The sequence below is a fragment of the Apodemus sylvaticus genome, chromosome 2 (assembly GCF_947179515.1).
Source record: "Apodemus sylvaticus chromosome 2, mApoSyl1.1, whole genome shotgun sequence".
NCBI classification, from domain to species: Eukaryota; Metazoa; Chordata; class Mammalia; order Rodentia; family Muridae; genus Apodemus; species Apodemus sylvaticus.
Genome location: NC_067473.1, coordinates 159,194,956 through 159,220,032, shown reverse-complemented (window position 1 = coordinate 159,220,032; position 25,077 = coordinate 159,194,956). Strand labels below are relative to the sequence as shown.

The window sequence follows — 25,077 nt, the reverse complement described above, 5'->3', positions numbered from 1 at the left end:
TCCATACAGTAATACTCTAAAATTATATTGATGTTAAATAATTCAGACTCTAGTTCTTGCCTAACAAACACTGAGCCCTTTGATGCCTCCTTCAGATGGCTCTTCATGACTTAATTTTTTTCCCACTGGTTAGTCTCAGCTCAGTGAGTGTACACACCCCACAGGTGTTTTAGTGGACTTCACACTTTTTCTTAATTGTGTGTTTTCCTACTGAGAATCAGGATTCCCAGGTGCCAAATGAGAGATTTCTGAGCCCTTGGAGACGCACAGTGACTCTGTGAAGGGGACATAATCTAGGGCTAAAAAGGTATAAAGCAGATTGGACTCCAGGGAACTGAGGGAGTGTTTGGATACTGGTGGGCCTGAACCAGGACAAAACAATGCTTAATAACCTTGATCCACATGGATCAACCAGACATCATTTACCAGTTTGTTGGTGTGCTCCCAGGCATGAGTAGTCTAAGATTCTCTACTGAACAGATATCTGGATTTTATCAATTATTTATCAATGTTATGGAATTACTCATTGCTTTCTCTCTCCTGATTGTCCTCAATGAATTCCAGGAACAAATTTCTTGTTTCTCCTTAAGTATACCTGCTTCTCCTGGCTACTATCAAGATGGGCATTTTGTTATTGGAGGACTCTTTTCCCTCAGAGTGACTGCTAGAGACAATAGAATTAAATTTGGCTTTAATGATACAATGGGTATACCAGAAGCTTTTATTGTGTAAGTGTTTGATTTCTCTATTTAAAAAAAATAGAGTTTCAGGATTTCATACATATAAACAAGACATATTGATTTGACTGTAGTCTGCTGTTTCCCTTACGATGTCTCCTGCCTTCAACTTCAAGGGTTCTCTCTGTCTTTCTGTCTTTCTTTCTCTCAGTCTCTCTTCAGTTTTAATGAATTGAGTTCATATAGGCATGCCTGTACTGCAGGAGTATAGGGCATTATCTAGAGTCTAGACAAGCTACCAGACAAACCTCCTAATGAAACTGACTGTACCTTCCCAAGTAGCCACCAAATGCCAATAGCTACTCAGCCATGACTCACTCTGTGTGTCTCTCCCCTACACATGCTGAATTTTCTTAAATATGTAAGAAGCTTTTGAAAACACATTGCTGTCAAAAGCAATTTGCCTTTTTAGTTATTTAGTGTAGTGCATTGAGAAGATTTTAGTTTTCCTGTTTAAATTCACACTTGACACTATTTTTCTCAGTTGCTATTAGTGATCAAGCACTGTGTATTTTCCTGAGGTTTATCTTATTCTTCGAAGACTGCATGAAAACTAAGTTTTAATATTTGCTGTTTCCCACGTGCTTTACTCTTCCATTATATTTCTCAGACACAAATTGTACAATAAATTTTGAAAAATGTACATAGTATGTGGTGGTGCAAAAGTTTAATCCCAAAACTTGAGAATCAGAGGTAGGTGGATCATTGTGAGCTTGAGTTTAACCTAGATTACATAAGGATTTAAATTAAAACTTGGTTGAATAAGTGAGATGCTGTCTCAAAAAAATTCAAAAACAAAAATAATCGATTTAATAACAAGTTGTACTATGAATCTTCTTTTTTAGCACATTTATCTCCATATATTTAATATTGAGTAGACTGCCTGTTTCTTGGAATATCATATACAATTTCATATGAATTAAGTTCTTATAAATGAAAATGCAGAATTTGACAGGTAGAATGAGAGGAGCTAAATAGAGAAAAGAGAGGGAGGTAAAGAATGTAAATATATTTTATTTATTATATTAAATATATAGACTAATATAAATAATTATATTTTTTAAATTAATATAAAAGAGCACAAATTAATTAAAATAATCAGTTAATATTTTTAATTAATATAAAAGAAGAGAAAAATGATCTTTCCAATTTTTCCTCCCAGAAATCTCACCAAAAATTATCAGCACATGTTGGCAATGGTTTTTGCTATAGAAAAAATCAACAAGGAGCCAAATATTCTATTCAATATGTCCCTGGGATTCTATCTCTTCAATGTTGACTTTTTTGAAACAAAGGCCATGGAAAGTTCTATGGCTTTACTCTCAGGAGAGAGCCCCCCAATTCCTAACTACAAATGCAGGCCTGAGAAGACTGATAAGCTGGTTGCAGTGATAGGAGGCATTTCAACAGGAATATCAGCTCAGATCTCCCGAGTTCTAAGTCTCTACAATGTCCCACAGGTACACAAAGTATCTTGTTTCCTAGGTTAAAGATAGTAAGATAGTATTAAATGCTAATTAATCCAGTTATTGATTATTGATGAGGTATGGGACTGCTTAATAATTTACTATTTTATTATCAATTTTAATTCTGAAGTATAAATTTTTCTTAACATGAAATAATGTTAGTAAAAGAAATTTAATTTCAAAACTTTAAAATTGAAAAAAATACAAGTAAAAGTAATGAGAACCTATATTCTTTCCACTCCATTTCTTTTGCTATTTACCATTTTTAATACTTTTGTTTGTATCCAGTTTTAGAGCATCACAAAACATGAAGGCTATAATAATTCTATGCACATATGTACACAGTAACTACTATGAACATATGTCTGATTATTTTACTGTGGTATCAGCTCAGATTGCCATATAAGATTCATTTATACTAAGAAGTGTGGGTCAGATTTACTCGGGCTGGACATTTGGACTGTTTGTAATTTTCTCCAGTTGATAGGAAAGTGTTTACTTTTGTCTTTGTTTAAAAATCTTTCTGTTGATCAGCAATTATTTCTTATAAACAATGCTAGAGGAGTAGTATTTATAAGACAACTGGATCTTAATTAGTAATAAACTTGGAAAGGTTTTACTTAGAAAGTTTGCAAATAACAGCGATCCAGTTTTTAATGTTTCCTTCTATCCTCAGTGAAGTAACTTAAATATTAGTAAAATGAATGAGGCTGCCATGCTGTTTCATTTTTATTATCAATTTTTACCTATTTGTTTATTTTTAGACACGTTCTCACTATGCAAATTTGCCCAGTCTTGAACTTCCTTTGCAGCCCAAGATAGCATTAGGGAGATACTCATGCCCTTGCTTGCCCAGGGCTGGGATTTTAATCATACTCCATCATGCATGACTAATTTTTGTTTTATAAGATTTTATGAGTTATTTTTTTTAATATTTGTCATTTTATTTATTTACATTTCAAATGTTTTCTCCTTTCTCAGTCTAACCTCCCCAAACCCTCCATCCTATCCCCCTTCCCCTTTGACTCTAGGAGGGTAATTCTGCAACCACCCTGGAACCACTCTGGCCTCACTCCTCTAGCATCCTCCTTTACAACAAGCCTCCACAGCACCAAGTGCCTCCCCTCCCTTTGATGCCAGATAAGGCATTCCTCTGATACATATGTAGTAGGAGTCATGGAACCACCCATGTATATAGCTGTGTCCATGGGATCTCTGAGGAGTCCAGTTAGTTGATACTGTTCTTCATAAGGTGTTGCCATCCCTTTCAGCTCCTTCAGTCCTTCCCCTAACTCTTCCACTGGGGTCCCCAATGGTTGGCAGTGAGATTCTGCCTCTGTCTTCTCTAGGTGCTGGCACAACCTCTCAGAGGACAGCTGTACTAGCTTGAGGGTAGTTCAGTGATGCCATCCCTCTACTTGGGGCCCTGTCTCTTAGGCTAATTCTAATTCAAAGGAATTCTGTACTTTTTGGCTAATATCTACTTATCACTGAGTATATACCTTTGGAGTATGTCCTCTTGGGTCTGGATTACCTCAACCAGGGTGATATTTTGTAGTTCTATCTATCTTCGTGTAAAATTCATGGTATCCTCCTTTTTAATAGTTGAAATTCAAATTACTCTCTTTTACCTAAGGCTAGCTGGCTGCCTGTGGTTACTGAAACTTACACACATAGCCTAACACAAGTTCAATATACTCACAATGTCCTGAGACATTTTTATCATTTCTTTTAGTAATCCCCTCACACTTCTTAAGCATGAACTGTGGAGCTGGCAGTGCTGTATTGTAGACCATATTCTACTCATGTTTCTTTGGTTTTATCATGTTGGCATTTATGTTAGCGTTTTTCTGTGTAGAATAAGTACACCATCTCTAGTGTATGTAAATGAATCCCTAATATGTGCAAATCATTCCAACTTTACCTGTGACAGATAATCCCTTATTTCAATTTCTTGTCTTCTCCAGCCTAAGTGCTGTATGTCTATTCTCAACTAGTTCTGGGTGTTTTAAGTCCTCTGTATGCTGAGTCTTACATCTTTCTTTCTTGATTAATTTTCACTTTTTCAGAGCACATTCTTGAGTTGAAGAAAATTCACAAAGGTTGTTCTGTGGTGGGTTATCATTTGACTTACTTGGATAGTAATTTTCAGCAGGTTTATTTAGTTATCTGTTTTTACTTTCAGTTTTTTTCTCCACATTTTAAAATTTCTCCACCTAATGCCTGTTTGCTAAGTTCTATTTAGATTCAGAATTGGTTCTCTTTTTGCATGTACGTGCTTATGTGGGCATTGTTTATGATTTCTTGTTAATATTGGTTACTCTATTCAGCATACATAACTCATGCCATTTTTCTTATTCTCTTTGATTTCTAATACTGAGGAATCATGACCTGATGGAGGTGCCATAGTTGTTTGTTCTGTCTCTCTCTGAGTCTCCCTCTACCCCTTTCTGTCTCTGTCTCCGTGTCTGTCCCTGTCTCTCTTTTTCAGTGTGTTTGCCTGTGTGTTTGTGTATGTGTGCATGAGTGATTGCTTGTGTTTGACCATGTGCGTGTATGTGTGTATGTGTGTGTGTGTGCATGCTCATGTGGGTGTGCATGAGTGTATGTGTGTTTGTGAGGTATGTGTCTCCCATATGATGTGTGTAGGACTGTATAGGTAGGCATATCAGGACAACTGATATTCTTTCTTCCTCACTTTCTCCACTTTTGTTTGAAATCAGAGTTCTGAATCAGAAGCTTGAGATTTTGAGCTGATTGGCCAGAAAGCTCTATGGATTTACCTGTGTCCACCCTGCTATGTTAGTGTACAAGGACACACAGCCATGTCTGACTTGTTATGGGGATTCTGAAGGTTCTACTGCAGGTCCTTCTGCTTATAAAGCAAGCATTTCAAACCCAGTGAGCTGAGCCACCTTTCAGTGTCATGATTATATATATACATGTGTATATATACATATATACATATATAATATCCTACAATATAATGGATTTGTCATAACATCTTCATGCATGTATAGTATTATACATTGTTCTTCAGTCTCCTCAGCCCTGGCTTTGGCCTACTGGACTCTATAATTATAATTTGATGTTGAGTTTAGCTTCTAGACAGCAAAACAGTAAACTAAATCTTCCCTCCATAAACAACCTGAGCCAAACCTCTTCTTACCTAACTATTCAGTTTCTTGCCATTGTGACCTTCCATTTTGACCCCTTCCTCTGAGGCAAACTCATCCAGGCCTGTTCAGTTTCCTGCAGACTCTGTGAGGTGCTGTCACTCCACATTCTCTTTTATGATGCTCCATAGATTCTAGTTTTTTGTTTGTTTGTTTTGTTTTGTTTTTGTTTTGGATTTGTGACATCAAGTAAATAGGCCTTATTGTTAATGTTTCTCCACTTCTATTATCAGGAAGATGAAAGGTTTGAATTGACAGATTTGCAAATGTTTGTGTTTGACTGGTATTACCTGAGTGGAGATCAGGAGATAGACACTCTGTGGCCTTTTTTTCATATGTTCTATAAAAGGACAAAGGAACAGGTACATTTTGTGTATGCAGTGAAAAGTAAATGACATAGGTAACAAATTGGTATTCCTTAGTAAAGTTATTTAACTGTTCAGTTTCTCCTAGAGTGCATAAGCAGAAAAGGTAAAACAAATCATTTGAAAATAAACCTAATTTTATTGGCTTATGTAGTAACTTTCTTTCTGTTTAGATCAGCTACTCTCCTTTTGACCCAAGTATCGGGACCAGAGTCCAGCTCCAGTCTCCTTACCAGTTTCCTGTGCACACTGCAGCTCTGTACCAGGGAATTATTCAACTGCTGCTCTACTTCACTTGGGTCTGGGTTGGTCTGGTGGTTCCAGATGATATGAGGGGGGAACTTTTCATTAAGGAAATCACAGAGGAGTTGATCAACCATGAACTTTGTGTTGCATTTGCAGAAAAGGATCCAGTATTTCCTTCTTTTGATAAAGTACACTGGTACCATTTAATAGTACATCTCACAATGACACGTGTTGTGGTTGCATTTGGTGACACTCATGATTTTCTGACACTTCTCTCTCTCATCATTTCCTGTGCTATTTTTGATAATATCTGGATCACAACCTCTGATTGGTATACTACCCTATTACCCTTTAAAGAAAATCGAATTTATACACCCTTTGGTGGAGCATTATCATTTTCGGTTCACAAGGATGAAATTCTGGGATTCAAGGATTTTCAAAGAAGTGTTCACCCTAGAAAATACCCTCGTGATATCTTTATCCAGGATGTGTGGTCAATCTTATTTGAATGTCCACCTTTCTATGAGCGTGGAGTCAGGAAACTAAGTCAATGTGAACAAAATGGCAGCCTGAGCACACGATCTCTGAATGTTTGGGATATGAATACCTTGCCCTTGAGCTACAAAGTCCACGAAGCTGTGTATGCCATTGCCCAGGCACTTCATGAGGAGCTGTCACTCAGAATGAATGGAGACTCATTCGATAAAGGTGGACTCCATGCCCCTCTCCCATGGAAGGTAACATATGTTTATGCTTTCCTAGAGTATTGGGCCCTGGGTTTTATTTTCTGCATTTTGATTCACGATCTAACATAGGGTAAGAAAAACATTTCTTTTGCTAGCATGCTTCTTTCTGTTACTATCTCCTTCTCAACATATTCATGTTTATTCAGGAGCATAAAGTAGCATAAAGAAATAGAAAAAACATGTCATAGTGTTTAAAGTTGAGCTAACGTTTCCATCAGAAAACAATATATGCATGCTGTTGAGAAAATGATATTCCTAGTTTAAGCAAATTGAAACAACAATATTTAAGTTATTTAATTTTCACATCTTTTATTACTCCTTTTAATGTTCTGTGAAATAATGATAATATACAACAGAGAAGATTTGTACAAGTATAACTGTTGCATATTTTAAGGATTTTAAGTACATTTGATGCCAAAAGTTTGTTTTCATAAACAGACCCTTGAAGAAGACATAGCTTTTATGAGACTAGACATTATCATCCATGACTGTTCTCCAGCCTACTTCTTTGACTTGTTGCTGTTGTTGTGGTCTATTGTACTTGGTTCTACCTTAGGTGTCTGCACCACACAGCCTCATATTCCTGGCCATCCAGGCTGTATCTTTCATGGGTTCCCTCTCATGTCCTGAGCCTCAAATTAAGCCAGTCATTCATTGGTTGATCAGTCCCACACATTCTGAGCCACCATTGCCCCAGTCCATGTTGTAGTCAGGACAGATTGTTGAGTCCAAGGTTTGATGAATGGGTTGGTGTCAGACATGTACCACTGGAAGCCTTGCCTGCTTACAGAATATGGCCAGTTCAGGTTCCATATTCTCCATTACTAAGTTCTCACTAAGGTGACCTTCATAGGTTTCAGGAAGTTCCATTTCATTAGGTTTGACATCTACTCTAAATGCCCTAGTATTCCATCTCTTGTGTGTCTCTCTGACCATACCCTCTCCCTATATACCGCCCTTCACAATTTCTTTTCCTTTCTGTTCCTATCTCCACAAACCCTCTCATCTACCCAACAAATCTTTTGCGTTCTCAGGGATATTCATTTGACCATTCTACCCCCAACCCCAAGAACTCACCTTGTTACTTGTCACCATTTCTGGATTGGGAGCAGCCTGGGCCACGCGCCCTGTCCCCAAGCAATGCAGAGGGCCAGCAGTCCATCTGGAGGCTGGCTGCATGGGTGAGTCCTGCATTGACAACAAGACCAACTAACACCAGTGAGACCTAGATGGCAAAAGACAAACGTAGGAACGTTACTAACAGAAATCAAGGCAATATGGCAGCATCTGAACCCAAATTCTCCTTTAACAACAAGTCCTGGATACCTCAACACACCAGAAAAGCAAGATTTGGATTTAAAATCACTGGTCATGATGCTGTTACAAGAGCACATGAAGGACATAAATAAATCTCTTAAAGAAATTCAGGAGAAAAATGATCAAAAGCTAGAAGCCCTTACAAGGGAAACCCAAAAATCACTTAAAGAAATTCAGGAGAATATGGGTCAAATGATAGTAGCCATAAGGAGGGAATGCAAAAATCACTTAAAGAAATACAGGAGAACTTTGGTCAACAGGATGAGGTCATGAAAGAGGAAACACAAAAATGTCTTAAAGAATTACAGGAAAACACAAACAAGCAAGTGAAGGAGCTGAGCAAAACCATCCAGGATCTAAAAGCAGAAGTAGCAACAACTAAGAAATCACAAAGGGAGACAACGTTGGAGATAGAAAACCTTGGGAAGAAATCAGAGGCTATAGGTGAAAATATCAACTACAGAATACAAGAGATAGAAGAAAGAATCTCAGATGTCAAAGATAACATAGAATCCAAGGAATCAATGGTCAAAGAAAATGCAAAATGCAAAAAGCTTGTAACCTAAAACATCCAGGACATCCAGGACACAATGAGAAGGCCAAACCTAAGGATTATAGGCATAGATAAGAGTGAAGATTTACAACTTATAGGGCCAGCAAATATCTTCAATAAAATTATGGAAGAAAACTTCCCTAATCTAAAGAGAGAGATGCCCATGAATATACAAGAAGCCTATAGAACTCCAGAGAGACTGGACCAAAACAGACCCCTGTCACATAATAATCAAAACCCCAAATGTACTAAACAAAGAAAGAATATTAAAGGCAGAAAGAGTTCAAGTAACATATAAAGGAAGACCTATGAGAATCACGCCAGACTTCTCACCAGAGTCTATGAAAGCTAGACGATCCTGGGCAGATCTCATGCAGACTCTAAGAGAACACAAATGCCAGCCAAAGCTACTATATCCAGCAAAACTCTTAATCACCATGATGGAGAAACCAAGATATTCCATGACAAAACCAAGTTCACCCAATATCTTACCACAAACCCAGTCCTACAAAGGATAATAGGAGGAAAACACCAACACAAGGAGGGAAACTTCACCCTGGAAAATGCAAGATAGTAACCTTTCATCAATCCCAAAAGAAGTTAACCAATAAAATTTAAAAAGTAACGTCAAAAATGACAGGAAGTAATAATCACTATTCCTTAATATCTCTTAACATCAATGGACTCAATTGCCCAATAAAAAGACATAGACTAACAGACTTGATATGTAAACAGGATCCTACATTTAGCTGCATAAAGGAAACACACCTCAGTGTCAAATACAAACGGTACCCTAGAGTAAAATGCTGGAAGACAATTTTAGAAGCAAATGGTCTCAGGAAACGAGCTGGAGTAGCCATTCTAATATCAGATAAAATTGACTTTCAACCTAAAGTCATCAAAAGAGACACTGAGGGAAACTTCTTGATGGTCAAAGGAAAAATACACCAAGAAGAACTCTCAATCCTGAACATCTATGCTCCAAATGCAAAGGCACTTTCATTCATAAAAGAAACTTTACTAAAGCTCAAAGCACACATTGCACCTAACACAATAATTGTGGGTGACTTCATCACTCCACTTTCCTCAGTGGACAAATCAGGAAATCAGAAACTAAATAAGGACACAGTGAAACTAATTGAAGCTTTGAACCAATTAGATTTAACAGATATATATATAGAACATTTCACACTAAAGCAAAAGAATATACCTTTTTCTCAGCATCTCATGGTACCTTCTCCAAAATCGACCATATAATTGGTCACAAGACAGACCTCAACAAATATAAGAAGATCAAAATAATCCCATGCCTCCTATCACATCACTATGGAGTAAAAGTGGTCTTCAGTAGCAACAAAAACAATGGAAAGTCCACATACACATGGAAATTGAACAATACTCTACTCAATGATACCTTGGTCAAGGAAGAAATAAAGAAATCAAAGACTTTTTAGAATTTAATGAAAATGAAGAAACAATATACCCAAATCTATGGGATACAATGAAAGCAGTGCTAAGAGGAAAACTCATAGCCCTGGGTGCCTCCAAAAAGAAAGTGGAGAGACCATACACTAGCAGCTTAATGACACACCTGCAAGCCCTGGAGCAAAAAGAAGTGAATTCACCAAGGAGGAGTAGAAAACAGGAAATCATCACACTCAGGGCTGAAATCAATCAAGTAGAAACTAAGAGAACCATACAAAGAATCAACAAAACCAGGAGCTTGTTCTTTGAGAAAATCAACAAGATAGATAAACCCTTAGCCAATCTAACCAAAGGGCACAGAGAAAGTATCCAGATTAACAAAATTAGAAATAAAAAGGTAGATATAACAACAGAAACTGAGCAAATTCAAAAAAATCATCAGATCCTACTACAAAAGTCTATACTCAACAAAACTGGAGAATCTGGAGGAAATGGACAATTTCCTAGACAGATACCAAACACCAAAATTAAATCAGTACCAAATAGATCATCTAAGCAGTCTCATAACCCCTAAAGAAATAAAAGGGGTCATAGAAAGTCTCCCAACCAAAAAAAGCACGGGACCAGATGACTTCCTTGCAGAATTCTATCAGACCTTCAAAGAAGACCTAACACCAATATTCTTCAAACTATTCCATAATAGTTTGAAGAAACAGAAGGGATACTACCCAACTCGTTCTACGAAGCCACAATTACGCTGATACCAAAACCACAGAAAGATGCAAGAAAGAAAGACAACTTCAGGCCAATTTCCCTTATGAATATCGATGCAAAAATACTAAATAAAATTCCTGCCAATGGAATCCAAGAACACATCAAAATGATCACCCACCATGATCCCGTGGGCTTCATCCCAGGGATGCAGGGATGGTTCAATATAAGGAAATCCATCAATGCAATCCAGTACGTAAACAAACTCAAAGAAAAAAACCATATGATCATTTCATTAGATGCTGAAAAAGCATTTGACACAATTCAGCATCCATTCATGCTAAAAGTCTTGGAAAGAACAGGAATTCAAGGCCTATACCTAAACATAGTTAAAGCAATATATAGCAAACTGGTAGCCAACATCAAACTAAATGGAGAGAAACTTGGAGCAATCCCACTAAAATCAGGAACTAGACAAGGCTTCCCTCTCTCTCCATATCTTTTCAATATAGTACTTGAAGTTCTAGCTAGAGCAATTAGACAACATAAGGAGGTCAAAGTGATACAAATTGGAAAGGAAGAAGTAAAATTATCACTATTTGCAGATGACATGATAGTATCCTTAAGTGACCCAAAAAAACCCACCAGAGAACTTCTACAGCTTATAAATAACTTCAGCAAAGTGGCCGGTTACAAAATCAACTCAAGCAAATCAGTTATCTTCCTATACTCAAAGGATAAGTAGACTGAGAAAGAAGTTAGGGAAATGACACCCTACACAATAGCCACAAACAATATAAAGTGTCTTGGTGTGACTCTAACCAAACAAGTGAAAGATCTTTACGATAAGGACTTCCGGTCTTTGAAGAAGGAAATCGAAGAAGATCCCAGAAAATGGAATAATCTTCCATGCTCATGGACTGGCAGGATTAATATAGTTAAAATTGCCATCTTGCCAAAAGCAATATACAGATTCAATGCAATCCCCATCAAAATCCCAACTCAGTTCTTCACAGAGTTCGAAAAAGCAATTCTCAAAATTATCTGGAATAACAAAAAACCCAAGATAGCTAAAAGTATTCTCAACAGTAAAAGAACTTCTGGGGGAATTAGTATCCCAGACTTCAAGCAATACTACAGAGCAATAGTGTTAAAAACGGCATGGTATTGGCACAGTGACAGGAAGGTGGATAAATGGAATAGAATTGAAGACCCAGAAATGAACCCACACACCTATGGTCACTTGACCTTCGACAAAGGAGCAGAAAGCATCCAGTGGAAAAAAGAGCCTTTCCAACAAATGGTGCTGGTTCAATTGGAGGTCAGCATGCAGGAGAATGCGAATTGATCCATTCTTATTTCCTTGTAATAAGCTCAACTCCAAGTGGATCAAGGACCTCCATATACAACCAGACACTCTGAAACTAATAGAAAAAAAAACTGGGGAAAACCTTTGAGGACATGGGCACAGGGGGAAAGTTCCTGAACAGAACACCAATAGGTTATGCTCCAAGATCAAGAATTGACAAATGGGATCTCATAATATTACAAAGTTTCTGTAAGGCAAAGGACACCATCAAAAGAACAAAACGGAAACCAACAAATTGGGAAAAGAATACTTTGTGGTTTTCATTACCATAGCACTGTGGTAGACTTTAAAATTGGGCATGGTGTTACCGCTGGAAGTTCTTTTACTGTTTATTATGTTATTCTCCTGACTCGTGAGGGCAGGAGTTCTTTCCTTCTTCTGATATGTTCCTCGTTTTCCTTCCAAGACTTAAACTTTTTTCATACTAGTCTTTTGCTTTCTTGATTTGGCTACCCAAAAGTGCTTTATATTTTGTGGTTATTGTGAAGAGTGTTGGTTCCCTGATGATATATTTCTCAGTCTGTCATTTGTATATAGAAAGGCTACTAACTATTTCTTTGAGTTAATCTTGTAACCAGACACACTGCTGAAAGTGATCTCAGCCATACAAGTTCCCTGTAGAATTTTGGGGTTTGCTTATGTACACTATCACATTATCTGTAATAATGATGTCTTGAATTTTTATTTTCTTGTCTGCATTCTTTGATCTTCTTCAGCTAACTTACTGTGTAAATTCCAATTTATTAATAAAATCTCTTAGCTCCAGTATTTATTGAGCTTTTATCTGGTTGACTCATGCATTGGTGATAGTGGGTGGGATATTATAGTCTCCCACTACAGATATGTGAGATTGATGTGTGATTTAAGATTTCCTGGTGTTCCTTTAACAGACTTGGGTTTAGATGTTTGTGGTATAGTTGTTGAGAATTGGGATGTCATATTGATGGATTTGTACTTTGATGAGTATGAATGTTCTTTCCCATCTCTTGTGAGTAATTTTGTTTTGAAGTCTATTTTATCAGATGTTAGAATATCTATTGTACATTGACTTTTAGGTCCATTTGCTTAGAAACCCTTTCCCCAACCCTTTAATCTGATGTAACTACTATGTTGATTTTGAGATGTGTTTCATATATGCTTTGAAAGGTTGGATCTTGTTTTCATATCAGTTCTGTTAGCCTGTATCTTTTTAATGAGGAATTAAGTCCATTGATATTGAGAGATATCAATGATGTTTCTTGTATTTATCGGGTGCCAGAAGTGGTTGTATGTGTGAGTATGAGTGTATGTGTGTTTGTTTTTCTGCATACTTCCCTCTTTTGGTGTTTCTGCTGTGAAGTTATGTATTCCCTATGTTTTCATTGGTGTATTTTATCTTCTAGGGTTGGAGTTTTCATTTTAGTGCCATCTGTAGCAATGAATTTGTGGACAGATATTGTTTAAATTTTTGTTTATCACAGAATATCTTGTTTTCTCCAGCAATGGTGATTGAAAGTTTTGCTGGGTATAGTGATCTGGGCATCTGTGGTATCTTAGACTCCACAATGTAATTGCCTAGACCTTTCTAGTTTTAGTGTCTCCACTGAGATGTTTGTGCAATTTGAATACGTCTACCTGTATATGTACTTGGGTTTCTCCTTGAACCGTTTATTAATCTATGTTCTATATATTCAGTGTTCTGATTATTGTATAGAAAATTGAGTTTATTTTCTGATCCAATCTATTTTATGTTCTATCTACTTTTTGTACATTTATAGGAATTTTTTCGGTTTTCTTTTTCTTTGTTTTAGGAATTGGGTAATTTTTCTTATTTGAGTGTGTTAAATATGGGCCTTTGAGCTAGGATCTTTTCCTTGTTCTATTCTCATGATTTTTAATTATATTAAATTTGTTCTTTCTCAGTGCCCCATATTTCCTGCATGTTTTGTGTCAGGGACACTGACTCTCTCTGTGGATTTCTTGTCAACTATCACACAGTCAATTCTTGACAGCTTTTTTTTTTTTTTTTTTTTTTTTTTTTGGTCTGGTTGAGTGTTGTATTTTATTCTAATTTGTTTCTCTTTTAAATTCATGCATTTAGTGTACTCACATTAAATTCACTATTAATTCACTATTAATCTTTTCAATAATGTCTATCATGTGAGATTTTTCTATATGTGGTAGTTGACCCCTTTTGTTGATCTTTTTAATCTGACTTCTTTAGATTCAATTGAATATGTTCCGTTCAACTTTTTCTCTAAGAATATCAGTTATACTTAAAATATTCTGGTGGTTTTCAAACATGTTCAAGACACATTAGCAAGTACTGCTTATCAGTAATGCTGACACATTTGGGAACTCTTCTGCTTTCTCTTTTCTATCTGTTGTAGCAGTGTTGTCAAGTGTTTCATTCATCTAAAGATATACCCAGGTGGTATTACATTCACTTTGTGGTTTTGAGCAAATTATAACCTAGCACAAAGATAAAGAAGATACAATGTTAATTTAACTGTGTTATTCTGCTTCTTTGCTGTTCTTGTCTCTATGTCAGTTTCATTTTCTAGATAGCAAAATTTTCCTTTTCTGTGAAAGTTTCCTTTAACTTTTCTACAAGACTATAACATGAATAAAATTTTACTCCCGAGTATTTTTAAATGTGATCATATTCATTTTCCCTTCACTTTAAGAGGAGAGAATTTTGCTGATTCAACCTTAAAAGTAAAACATCCTCCTCTCTAAGGAAGGGATAGTTTTCACTTAATTCTTCAGAGAATTGGGTTTTTTTTTTGTTTGTTTTTAGTTTAAATTATAAGGTCAGATGTAGTTTTTTGTATATCTACCATATATAGTCTATTAAAGTAATGTATTCTTTGACAGGTACAACAAGCATACAAATAGCAAATGCTTTTCTTCACACCCATTTCTCTACGTCTCATAGCTCTTCTGCATACTCACAGATCTTCCGGTCTCCCACTATCTCCCTATTCTATATTCATATCTTTTGATTTGTTTTTTCTTTCATGACCCACTAGATTTATGACCTACAGGGCCTTCCATATGGGCATGAATATGCAGTTATGCAATGAGGCAGAAGGAATTCAAAAATGTTGGTATTTCTAATGACAATGACTTCCTCTCCTTTAGAATCTTTTAAATACTTACATTCCTCATGTGATGGGCTTGACCCTGTAAACTTCCTCACTCATCTGAAGATAAACATTTTTATCGGCTCGATCTTGTTCTGTTTCTATACAGGCAGACTTAGCTACTATAAGCTCCTGAGTACCATGACCATGTCATGCCTAAAAGACAGTATTTTATGGACCTCCTAACCAGAATCTGATTTGTTCATTCTCTTAAGCCCCTCTTTCCCAATGGTTTCTATGATTTTGGGATCCTCTCTTGGCTGTCCTATTTCAATATGAACAATCAATATTCATGGCATAGAGAAATTCTCTGATATAATCTGACATTAGCAGGATTTTATGTATATAAATATTCAGGATGAAATTCAATAAAGTGTCTTCTTAGCCAAACAGAAGTAGTAGGCACACCCATAGGACTTCTGATCTCCCAAGACATTGATCTAAAATACATTTGTAGTAACAGGCATAAGTCTGTCTTGTAAGGACATCCTCATATACCATGAGCAAGAAATTGTTTATTCCCATAACAGTTGTGCCAGTATTTTCCTAGTATTCATATCATGTCTGGAAAGTGGGCATTATAGAATGCAAGGTCTACAGCTTGGAAAAGCCTCTGCTACTTTACTTCCTCAGCAGCTTGTAGTTTATCTTCTACCAGAGTGAAATGTGCCAGAGAGACAGACAAGCAGAATAGACAACAGGGAGAAAGTTTTCACACTAGTTCTGGCCTCACTGCTGTGTCCTGCAGCAAAGTGTGTGGTGTCTTGAGCAGTATTTTCTTACTGTCGGGTATGTATGTGTAACCAAAGGCAATGATCATAACCTGCATTGTCTTGGGGTCTTTTGGGGGTTTCTTAACTGCCACAAGGATATTTTATATATAATAAACTGTAATACCTCTGTTTAAATTCTTTTTATATTGCATTTTACTTTGTAACTAGCTTAAAGTTGTAGCTATATATGACATCTTCATAATCTTCAGGTTTGGTTAACTTACCCTACTCTATTCTTTCTGACTCTAATCCACCTTTGCAGGTCTCTATCACATGTTCCTATACATTTCTGTACCACATGTGTTCTTCTTTTGCCTCCTTCCTTATTTACAAATTTCATATTTTAAAATCTGAAAATTTTATTTTTTTTGAACTTTCTTGAGTTATGTATAGTGGTGAAAAATTGTGGCTTTTCTGAAAAACTCTTTTTTTTTATTCGATATAATTTATTTACACTTCAAATGATTTCCCCTTTTCTAGCCCCCCACTCCCTGAAAGTCCCGTAAGCCCCCTTCTCTTCCTCTGTCCTCCCACCCACCCCTTCCTACTTCCCCATTCTGGTTTTGCCCTATACTGCTTCACTGAGTCTTTCCAGAACCAGGGGCCACTCCTCCTTTCTTCTTGTACCTCATTTGATGTGTGGATTATGTTTTGGGTATTCCAGTTTTCTAGGTTAATATCCACTTATTAGTGAGTGCATACCATGATTCACCTTTTGAGTCTGGGCTACCTCACTTAGTATGATGTTCTCTAGCTCCATCCATTTGCCTAAGAATTTCATGAATTCATTGTTTCTAATGGCTGAATAGTATTCCATTGTGTAGATATACCACATTTTTTGCATCCACTCTTCTGTTGAGGGATACCTGGGTTCTTTCCAGCATCTGGCAATTATAAATAGGGCTGCTATGAACATAGTAGAGCATGTATCCTTATTACATGGTGGGGAATCCTCTGGGTATATGCCCAGGAGTGGTATAGCAGGATCTTCTGGAAGTGAGGTGCCCAGTTTTCAGAGGAACCGCCAGACTGATTTCCAGAGTGGTTGTACCAATTTGCAACCCCACCAGCAGTGGAGGAGTGTTCCTCTCTCTCCACACCCTCTCCAACACCTGCTATCTCTTGAATTTTTAATCTTAGCCATTCTGACTGGTGTAAGATGAAATCTCAGGGTTGTTTTGATTTGCATTTCCCTAATGACTAATGAAGTTGAGCATTTTTTAAGATGCTTCTCTGCCATCTGAAGTTCTTCAGGCGAGAATTCTTTGTTTAACTCTGTACCTCATTTTTAATAGGGTTGTTCAGTTTTCTGGAGTCTAACTTCTTGAGTTCTTTATATATATTGGATATTAGCCTTCTATCTGATGTAGGATTGGTGAAGATCTTTTCCCAATTTGTTGGTTGCCGATTTATACTCTTGATGGTGTCCTTTGCCTTACAGAAACTTTGTAATTTTATGAGGTCCCATTTGTCAATTCTTGCTCTTAGAGCATACGCTATTGGTGTTCTGTTCAGAAACTTTCTCCCTGTACCGATGTCCTCAAGGGTCTTCCCCAGTTTCTTTTCTGTTAGCTTCAGAGTGTCTGGCTTTATGTGGAGGTCCTTGATCCATTTGGATTTGAGCTTAGTACAAGGAGACAAGGATGGATCAATTCGCATTCTTCTGCATGCTGACCTCCAGTTGAACCAGCACCATTTGTTGAAAAGGCTATCTTTTTTCCATTGGATGTTTTCAGCCTCTTTGTCGAGGATCAAGTGGCCATAGGTGTGTGGGTTCATTTCTGGATCTTCAATCCTGTTCCATTGATCCTCCTGCCTATCACTGTACCAATACCATGCAGTTTTTAACACTATTGCTCTGTAGTATTGCTTGAGGTCAGGGATACTGATTCCCCCAGATTTTCTTTTGTTGCTGAGAATAGTTTTAGTTACCCTGGGTTTTTTGTTGTTCCAGATGAATTTGAAAATTGCTCTTTCTAACTATTTGAAGAATTGAGTTGGGATTTTGATGGGTATTGCATTGAATCTGTATATTGCTATTGGTAAATGGCCATTTTATCTATATTGATTCTTCCGATCCATGAGCATGAGAGGTTTTCCCATTTTTTGAGGTCTTCTTCCATTTCCTTCTTCAGAGTCTTGAAGTTCTTGCCATACAGATCTTTCACATGTTTGGTAAGAGTCACCCCAAGATACTTATACTGTTTGTGGCTATTGTGAAGGGGGTCATATCCCTAATTTCTTTCTCAGCCTGCTTATCCTTTGAGTATAGGAAGGCCACTGATTTGCTTGTGTTGATTTTATAACCTGCCACTTTGCTGAAGTTGTTTATCAGCTGTAGGAGCTCTCTAGTGGAGTTTTTTTGGGTCACTTAGGTAGACTATCATGTCGTCTGTAAATAATGATAGTTTGACTTCTTCCTTTCCAATTTGTATCCCTTTGACCTCCTTATGTTGTCGAATTGCCCAAGCTAGTACCTCAAGTACAATATTGAAAAGATAAGGAGAAAGGGGGCAACCTTGTCTGGTCCCTGATTTCAGTGGGATTGTTTCAAGTTTCTCTCCATTTAGTTTGATGCTGGTTACCGGTTTGCTGTATATTGCTTTTACTATGTTTAGGTATGGGCCTTGAATTCCTGTTCTCTCCAAGACTTTAAGCATGAAAGGATGCTGAATTTTGCCAAATGCTTTTTCAGCATCCAATGAAATGCCCATGTGGTTTTGTTCTTTGAGTTTGTTTATGTAGTGGATTGCATTGATGGATTTCCGTATATTGAACCAACCCTGCATTCCCGGGATAAAGCCTACTTGATGATGGTGGATGATCGTTTTGATGTGTTCTTAGATTCGGTGGGCAAGAATTTTATTAAGTATTTTTGCATCGATGTTCATAAGGGAAATTGATCTGAAGTTCTCTTTCTTTGTTGGATCTTTGTGTGGCTTTGGTATCAGTGTAATTGTGGCTTCGTAGAAGGAATGGGGTAGTGTTCCTTCTGTTTCTATTTTGTGGAATAGTTTGAAGAGTATTGGTGTTAACTCTTCTTTGAAGGTCTTGTAGAATTCTGCACTGAAGCCATCTGGTCCTGTGCTTTCTTTGCTTGGAAGACTTTCTATGACTCCTTCTATTTCTTTAGGCATTATGGGACTGTTTAGATGGTCTAGTTGGTCCTGATTTAATTTTGGTATTTGGTATCTGTCAAGGAAATTGTCCATTTCCTCCAGATTCTCCAGTTGTGTTGAGTACAGTCTCTTGTAGTAGGATCTGATGATTTTTTGGATTTCCTCAGTTTCCGTTGTTATATCTCCCTTTTCATTTCTAAGTTTGTTAATTTGGATACTTTCTCTGTGCCCTTTGGTCAGTCTGGCTAAGGGTTTATCTATCTTGTTGATTTTCTCAAAGAACCAGCTCCTGGTTTTGTTGATTTTTTGTATGGTTCTCTTTGTTTCTACTTGATTGATTTCAGCCCTGAGTTTGATGACTTCCTGCCTTCTACTCCTCCTGGGTGAAATAGCTTCTTTTTGTTCCAAGGCTTTCAGGTGTGTCATTAAGCTGGTAATGCATGCTCTCTCCATTTTCTTTTTGGAGGCACTCAGGGCTATGAGTTTTCCCCTTAGCACTGCTTTCATTGTGTCCCATAGATTTGGGTATGTTGTGTTTTCACTTTCATTGTGTTCTAAAAAGTCTTTAATTTCTTTCTTTATTGCTTCCTTGACCAAGGTATAATTAAGTAGAATATTGTTCAGTTTCCACCTGTATGTGGGTTTTCTGTTGTTTTTGTTGCTATTGAAGACTACTTTTACTCCATAGTGATCTGATCGGAGGCATGGGATTAGTTCGATCTTCTTATATTTGTTGAGGTCTGTCTTGTGACCAATTATATGGTCGATCTTGGAGAAGGTACCGTGAGGTGCTGAGAAAAAGGTATATTCTTTTGTTTTAGGATAGAATGTTCTATATATATCTGTTAAATCTAATTGGTCCAAAGCTTCAATTAGTTTCATTGTGTCCCAGTTTAGTTTCTGTTTTCCTGATCGGTCCATTGAGGAAAATGCAGTGTTGAAGTCACCCACAATTATTGTGTTAGGTGCAATGTGTGCTTTGAGTTTTAATAAAGTTTCTTTTACGAAAGAGGGTGCCCTTGCATTTGGAGCATAGATGTTCAGGATTGAGAGTTCTTCTTGTATTTTTCCTTTGACCAGCAAGAAGTGTCCCTCAGAGTCTCTTTTGATGACTTTGGGTTGAAAGTCAATTTTATCTGATATTAAAATGGCTATTCCAACTTGTTTCCTGAGACCATTTGCTTGTAAAATTGTCTTCTAGCCTTTTAATCTAAGGTAGTGTTTGTCTTTGACCCTGAGGTGTGTTTCCTGTAAGCAGAAAAATGTACGGTCTTGTTTGCGTATCCAGTCAGTTAGTCTGTGTCTTTTTATTGGGGCATTAAGTCCATTGATGTTAAGAGATATTAAGGAATAGTGATTGTTACTTCCTATCACTTTTGACGTTATTTTTTAAATTTGATTGCTTAACTTCTTTTGGGTTTGATGAAAGGTTACTATCTTGCTTTTTCCAGGGTGAAGTTTCCCTCCTTTTATTGGTGTTTTCCTCCTATTATCCTTTGTAGGGCTGGGTTTGTGGCTAGATAATGGGTAAACTTGGTTTTGTCATGAAATATCTTAATTTCTCCATCTATGGTGATTGAGAGTTTTGCTGGATATAGTAGTTTTGGTTGGCATTTGTGTTCTCTTAGAGTCTGCATGAGATCTGCCCAGGACCTTCTAGCCTTCATAGTCTCAGGTGAAAAGTCTGCTGTGATTCTGATAGCTCTTCCTTTATATGTTACTTGGCCTTTTTCTCTTACTGCCTTTAATATTCTTTCTTTGTTTAGAACATTTGGTGTTTTGATTATTATGTGACGGGAAGTATTTCTGTTCTGATCCAGTCTGTTTGGAGTTATGTAGGTTTCTTGTATATTCATGGACATCTCTCTCTTTAGGTTAGGGAAGTTTTCTTCCATAATTTTATTGAAGATATTTGCTGGCCCTTTAAGTTGTAAATCTTCACTCTCATCTATGCCTATAATCCTTAGGTTTGGTCTTCTCATTGTGTCCTGGATTTCCTGGATATTTTGGGTTACAAGCTTTTTGCATTTTGCATTTTCTTTAACTGTTGAGTCCATGGTTTCTATGAAATCTTCAGCATCTGTTGTTGATTCTGTTGTTGTATTTCTGTATTCTGTTGTTGATATTCGCATCTCTGCCCCCTGATTTCTTCCCAAGGCTTTCTATCTCCAAAGTTGTCTCCCTTTGAGTTTTATTAGTTGTTTCTACTTCTGATTTTAGATCCTGGATGGTTTTGCTTAGCTCCTTCACTTGCTTGTTTGTGCTTTCCTGTAATTCTTTAAGAGATTTTTGTGTTTTCTCTTTCATGACCTCAGCCTGTTGACCATAGTTCTCCTGTATTTCTTTAAGTGTTTTTTGTGTTTCCTCATTGTTGGCTTTTGTATTCTCCTGGATTCTTTCAATGATTTTTGTGTTTCCCTTGCAAGGGCTTCTAACTTTTGATCCATTTTCTCCTGAATTTCTTTAAGTATGTCCTTCATGTGTTCCTTTAACAGCATCATGACCAGTGATTTTAAATCCAAATCTTGTTTTCCTGTTGTGATGGGGTATCCAGGACATGTTGGTAGAGGAGAATTGGGTTCAGATATTGCCATATTGCCTTGATTTCTGTTAGTGACGTTCCTGCGTTTGCCTTTTGCCATCTAGTTCTCACTTGTGTTAGTTTGTCTTGTCAGTGCTGGACTCACCAGTGCAAGCTGCCCCTTCCCAGTTTGCCTCTGGTGCACAGCTTACCTCCTGCACTGCCTGTAGACAGGGTGCTGCTGCCCAGGCTGTTCAGATCCCGAAGCAGTCACCCGAAGGTTCCTGCTGGGGCCTGCTGGATTCACCAGAGCACACCGACTTCTCCCAGCTGACCGCCTGGAAGCCCCTCTAGCCTCTTGCAGGACCTGGAGATGTGTTGCCTCCGCCCAGGTTGATCTGGATCTGGAAGCAGAGAGAGTTGAGCTGAGGGCTCCCTCCTGAGGCCTTGCCCCAGATTGTGTCTGTGGACCAGATGGAGCCCGTGTGCACCCCCAGGGAGCGCCGACAGTGTATGCTGCCGGGACCTCCCCTGTGTTCTGATCACTCCGCTGGGCAGCCGATCCCCCAACCGGGCTGGCGCACACAAGGTTAGCCTTGCTGCCCAGGCTCTGAGTCCAGGCAAAAGCCTGGGAGGCCAAGGTCCGAGCAAAGTTCCCCTAGGGCTATGACTGTTAATTGGGTCTGCCAGGTGACTAGGATGTCGGGCGTGCTTGCTCGCGCGCCCCGAAAGTGCTGGGAGAGTCTGCTGTGCTAACAACCTCCTGAGCGGGTTGACACACAGATGGCCCACCAAGCCACCCAGTTCTTGGGGTCGGTCCTGGGCTTTTTGGGGCCTAGACCCCCGCTTTGCTAGCCTCAGGCTATGCCTGTTACAGCTCTGCTCGCCAGAGCTCTCTGTTGTCCTGTAGGCAAAATGGCGGCGCGTGCGCAGGCCAGGGCAAAAAACCTCCTGGCTGGGTTGGCACCCCGATGGCCCCCCGAACAGCCCAGGGCCTGGGTGCAGGCCAACGCCGTCGGGTTCAGACCCCTGTGGTATTGGCCTCGGATTATGTTTGTGTACCACAGTCTGTCCGATATCTCTGGAGTCCTAAACCAAGATGGAGGTGAGCCTCTCCTGACTGGCGGGAGGCCGAGTTCTGAAGTGGCTTCCGTGCAGTGAAAGGCGCCACAAAACCGCAGCTGCTTGCAGCCCGGCTGGTCAGCGAAGGTCAGTGGTCGTGGGCGCAGGGGCTAACTGGACCCTGTGTCGCCTTGGTTCCACTGATGATGGCCCTTCAGCTGGACCAGCCACTGCTGCACTGTCGCAGCTGCCGCTGCCGCTGCCGCCTCTTCTTTCTTCTCTGAAAAACTCTTATGTAAAAGTTTAAAACACATTTAAATCGTTTTTATTTTTATAATTTTTCAAATTGTAGATTTCAAAATTTAGAATCTGTCTGCCAGAGTCATCACTGAGTGACTGAGAAAAGTTCAGAAATAAAACATGAATAGTGGTGATAGATTTGGTGAAAAGCATATAACTATGTTAATGTCTTCATATATCCTTACATGCACTAGGCTTATGATAAATATTTGACAAATGAAACAAAATTCAAAGCTACAGGAACTTACAGTTTGGGAAAAAGTGGGCAATTATAGTAACCAGGTTTATTTGCATCCCAGTGAGTTATACTGCAACTTCTGACAGTTATTTTCTCTTTTAGCTCCATCCATTCTTACAAAAGGGCAAACTTGGGAGAAACATCAATGAGGAGAATACTGTGAACCAGGAAAATTCAGCAACCAAGATTGATATCTTTAATTACCATCCTCAGCAGAATGGTACCAAAGCTCAAGTGAAAGTTGGCGAGTTTCTGTTAGAATCTCACAGTGTTCAGCATCTTTCCCTAAATGACAGACTCATAAATTTGGGTGTATACAACAATCAGGTGAGTATCTTTAAAGTCAGCAGTTGTGGAGAAAAAAAGGAAGAGACTGTGGAGGTGATGGCGGCAGGAGGTCCTTCATAGGAGACCTCTGGCATGCAGATCCTGAGGGGATAGGAACACCAGCAGGACCAAACATACTGAAGGCTGACAGGACAGGAGCTGCAGGGCTAGTGGGCATGGCCATTAGCCCAGCCCTGAATACCTGTTATAGGTGAAGCTATTTAGCTGTGAGGGGGCTCAGCAGGCTGAGTGGAGTCTGGCTTGGATTCTTTCCCATGTCAGCTGGAAATGCTGACGCTTGCTCTGTGCTTTTACATTGCAGGTTTAATAAAAGAGACAGTTCATAGTTTTATGTTTTATTATTAAAAGATGAAAATGAGAAAAGGAAAAAGCAAAGATAGAGAGATGAGGGATGACCATGACCACGTGAGAGAGAGAGATGAGAGAGGGGGAAGGATAAAAGAGAACTAGGAGGGGCAGGAAGTATCCATTTATAGTAAGCAGGGTTACCTGGTAGGGAAAGCCTGCCTGTAGCCAGGTGAGTGCAGAGGTGGAGTCCAGCCAGAACACTAGGGAGTAGGGCATGCCACATGTGACTGATGGCCACAGGATTATGGAGTTGAGTCTCCAGAGTAGCCTTGCCCAGCTAAGCTACACACACCATGGTCCCACAAGCACTGTATGTTGTTCTCAGAGTGGAATTCCTCAGAGAATAGGGTTCAGGGAATGCTGAGTGCCATCAGGCTGAGAGTGCCCTTATTTTGTCCTTTGTAATGCTGAATACCAGAACTTTCTGCCTACAAATCGCTGTAAGAATTACTGATTCATTTTGGATTAATTCTTCAGATGGTTTCATTCTTGTAATGATCAGATGCACCCATGGTTTATCTAGAAAGAAAAACGAAAAAAGAAACAACATCTTGGACAGCTATTTGAATGGATCATAGTGGTCAAGGCTTTAGTGGAAGTAACTGCCTTCAGTAAATAAATAAAATAAACACAAGTGGATGAATCCAGTCTCCCCAAATAAGGACTTATAAATACAAATTTGATTTTATGAAGTTAATTGTCATTTCTGAGGCTTACTGCCTCCACCTGCTATCCTAATTCTACTTCAGGATGTTTCTAGACTCCTATAGTCTATTCTAGTTCTAGAACATTTACAGCCTTTGAGACTTAAAGCTAAAGAAGCTCCCAATTTCTACCTCTTTCTGAGTACTAGCTGGCTGGTTCAACTCAGGTATTCTGGCTCAATGTTTTCTTCAAGCTGACTGTTTCAATCTGACTTCTCTCAGTTTCTGACTGAATTTGCTCTGCTTTGCTTCATACTAATTTTGGCAATATGTTCTAATCTTTTGACTCCTTCTCAAGTTCTCCTGGTTCTGTCATTACCTGTGTCTAGCTTGTACTCTCTACAACCTGTCTCTGTACAAGTTGTGCAAGTAAAACTCACCTGCCCCCCCCCAAACCTCATGCACTATTCCTTTATGTTTCTAACAGA

The 25,077-nt window shown here is 38.5% G+C and overlaps 1 protein-coding gene across 1 annotated transcript in view; it reads left to right on the top strand.

The window, feature by feature from the left end:
- Positions 1–510: 510 nt before the first annotated feature.
- LOC127677650 (vomeronasal type-2 receptor 26-like) overlaps positions 511–25,077 on the top strand; it is a 37,261-nt gene continuing 12,694 nt past the window's right edge. The window contains exons 1-4 of the mRNA XM_052172685.1: positions 511–728; positions 1,900–2,197; positions 5,918–6,727; positions 23,352–23,576. Of these exons, the coding sequence (XP_052028645.1) occupies positions 514–728; positions 1,900–2,197; positions 5,918–6,727; positions 23,352–23,576 (1,548 nt within the window). The 5' untranslated portion in view covers positions 511–513. The remainder of the gene's footprint in view (positions 729–1,899; positions 2,198–5,917; positions 6,728–23,351; positions 23,577–25,077) is intronic.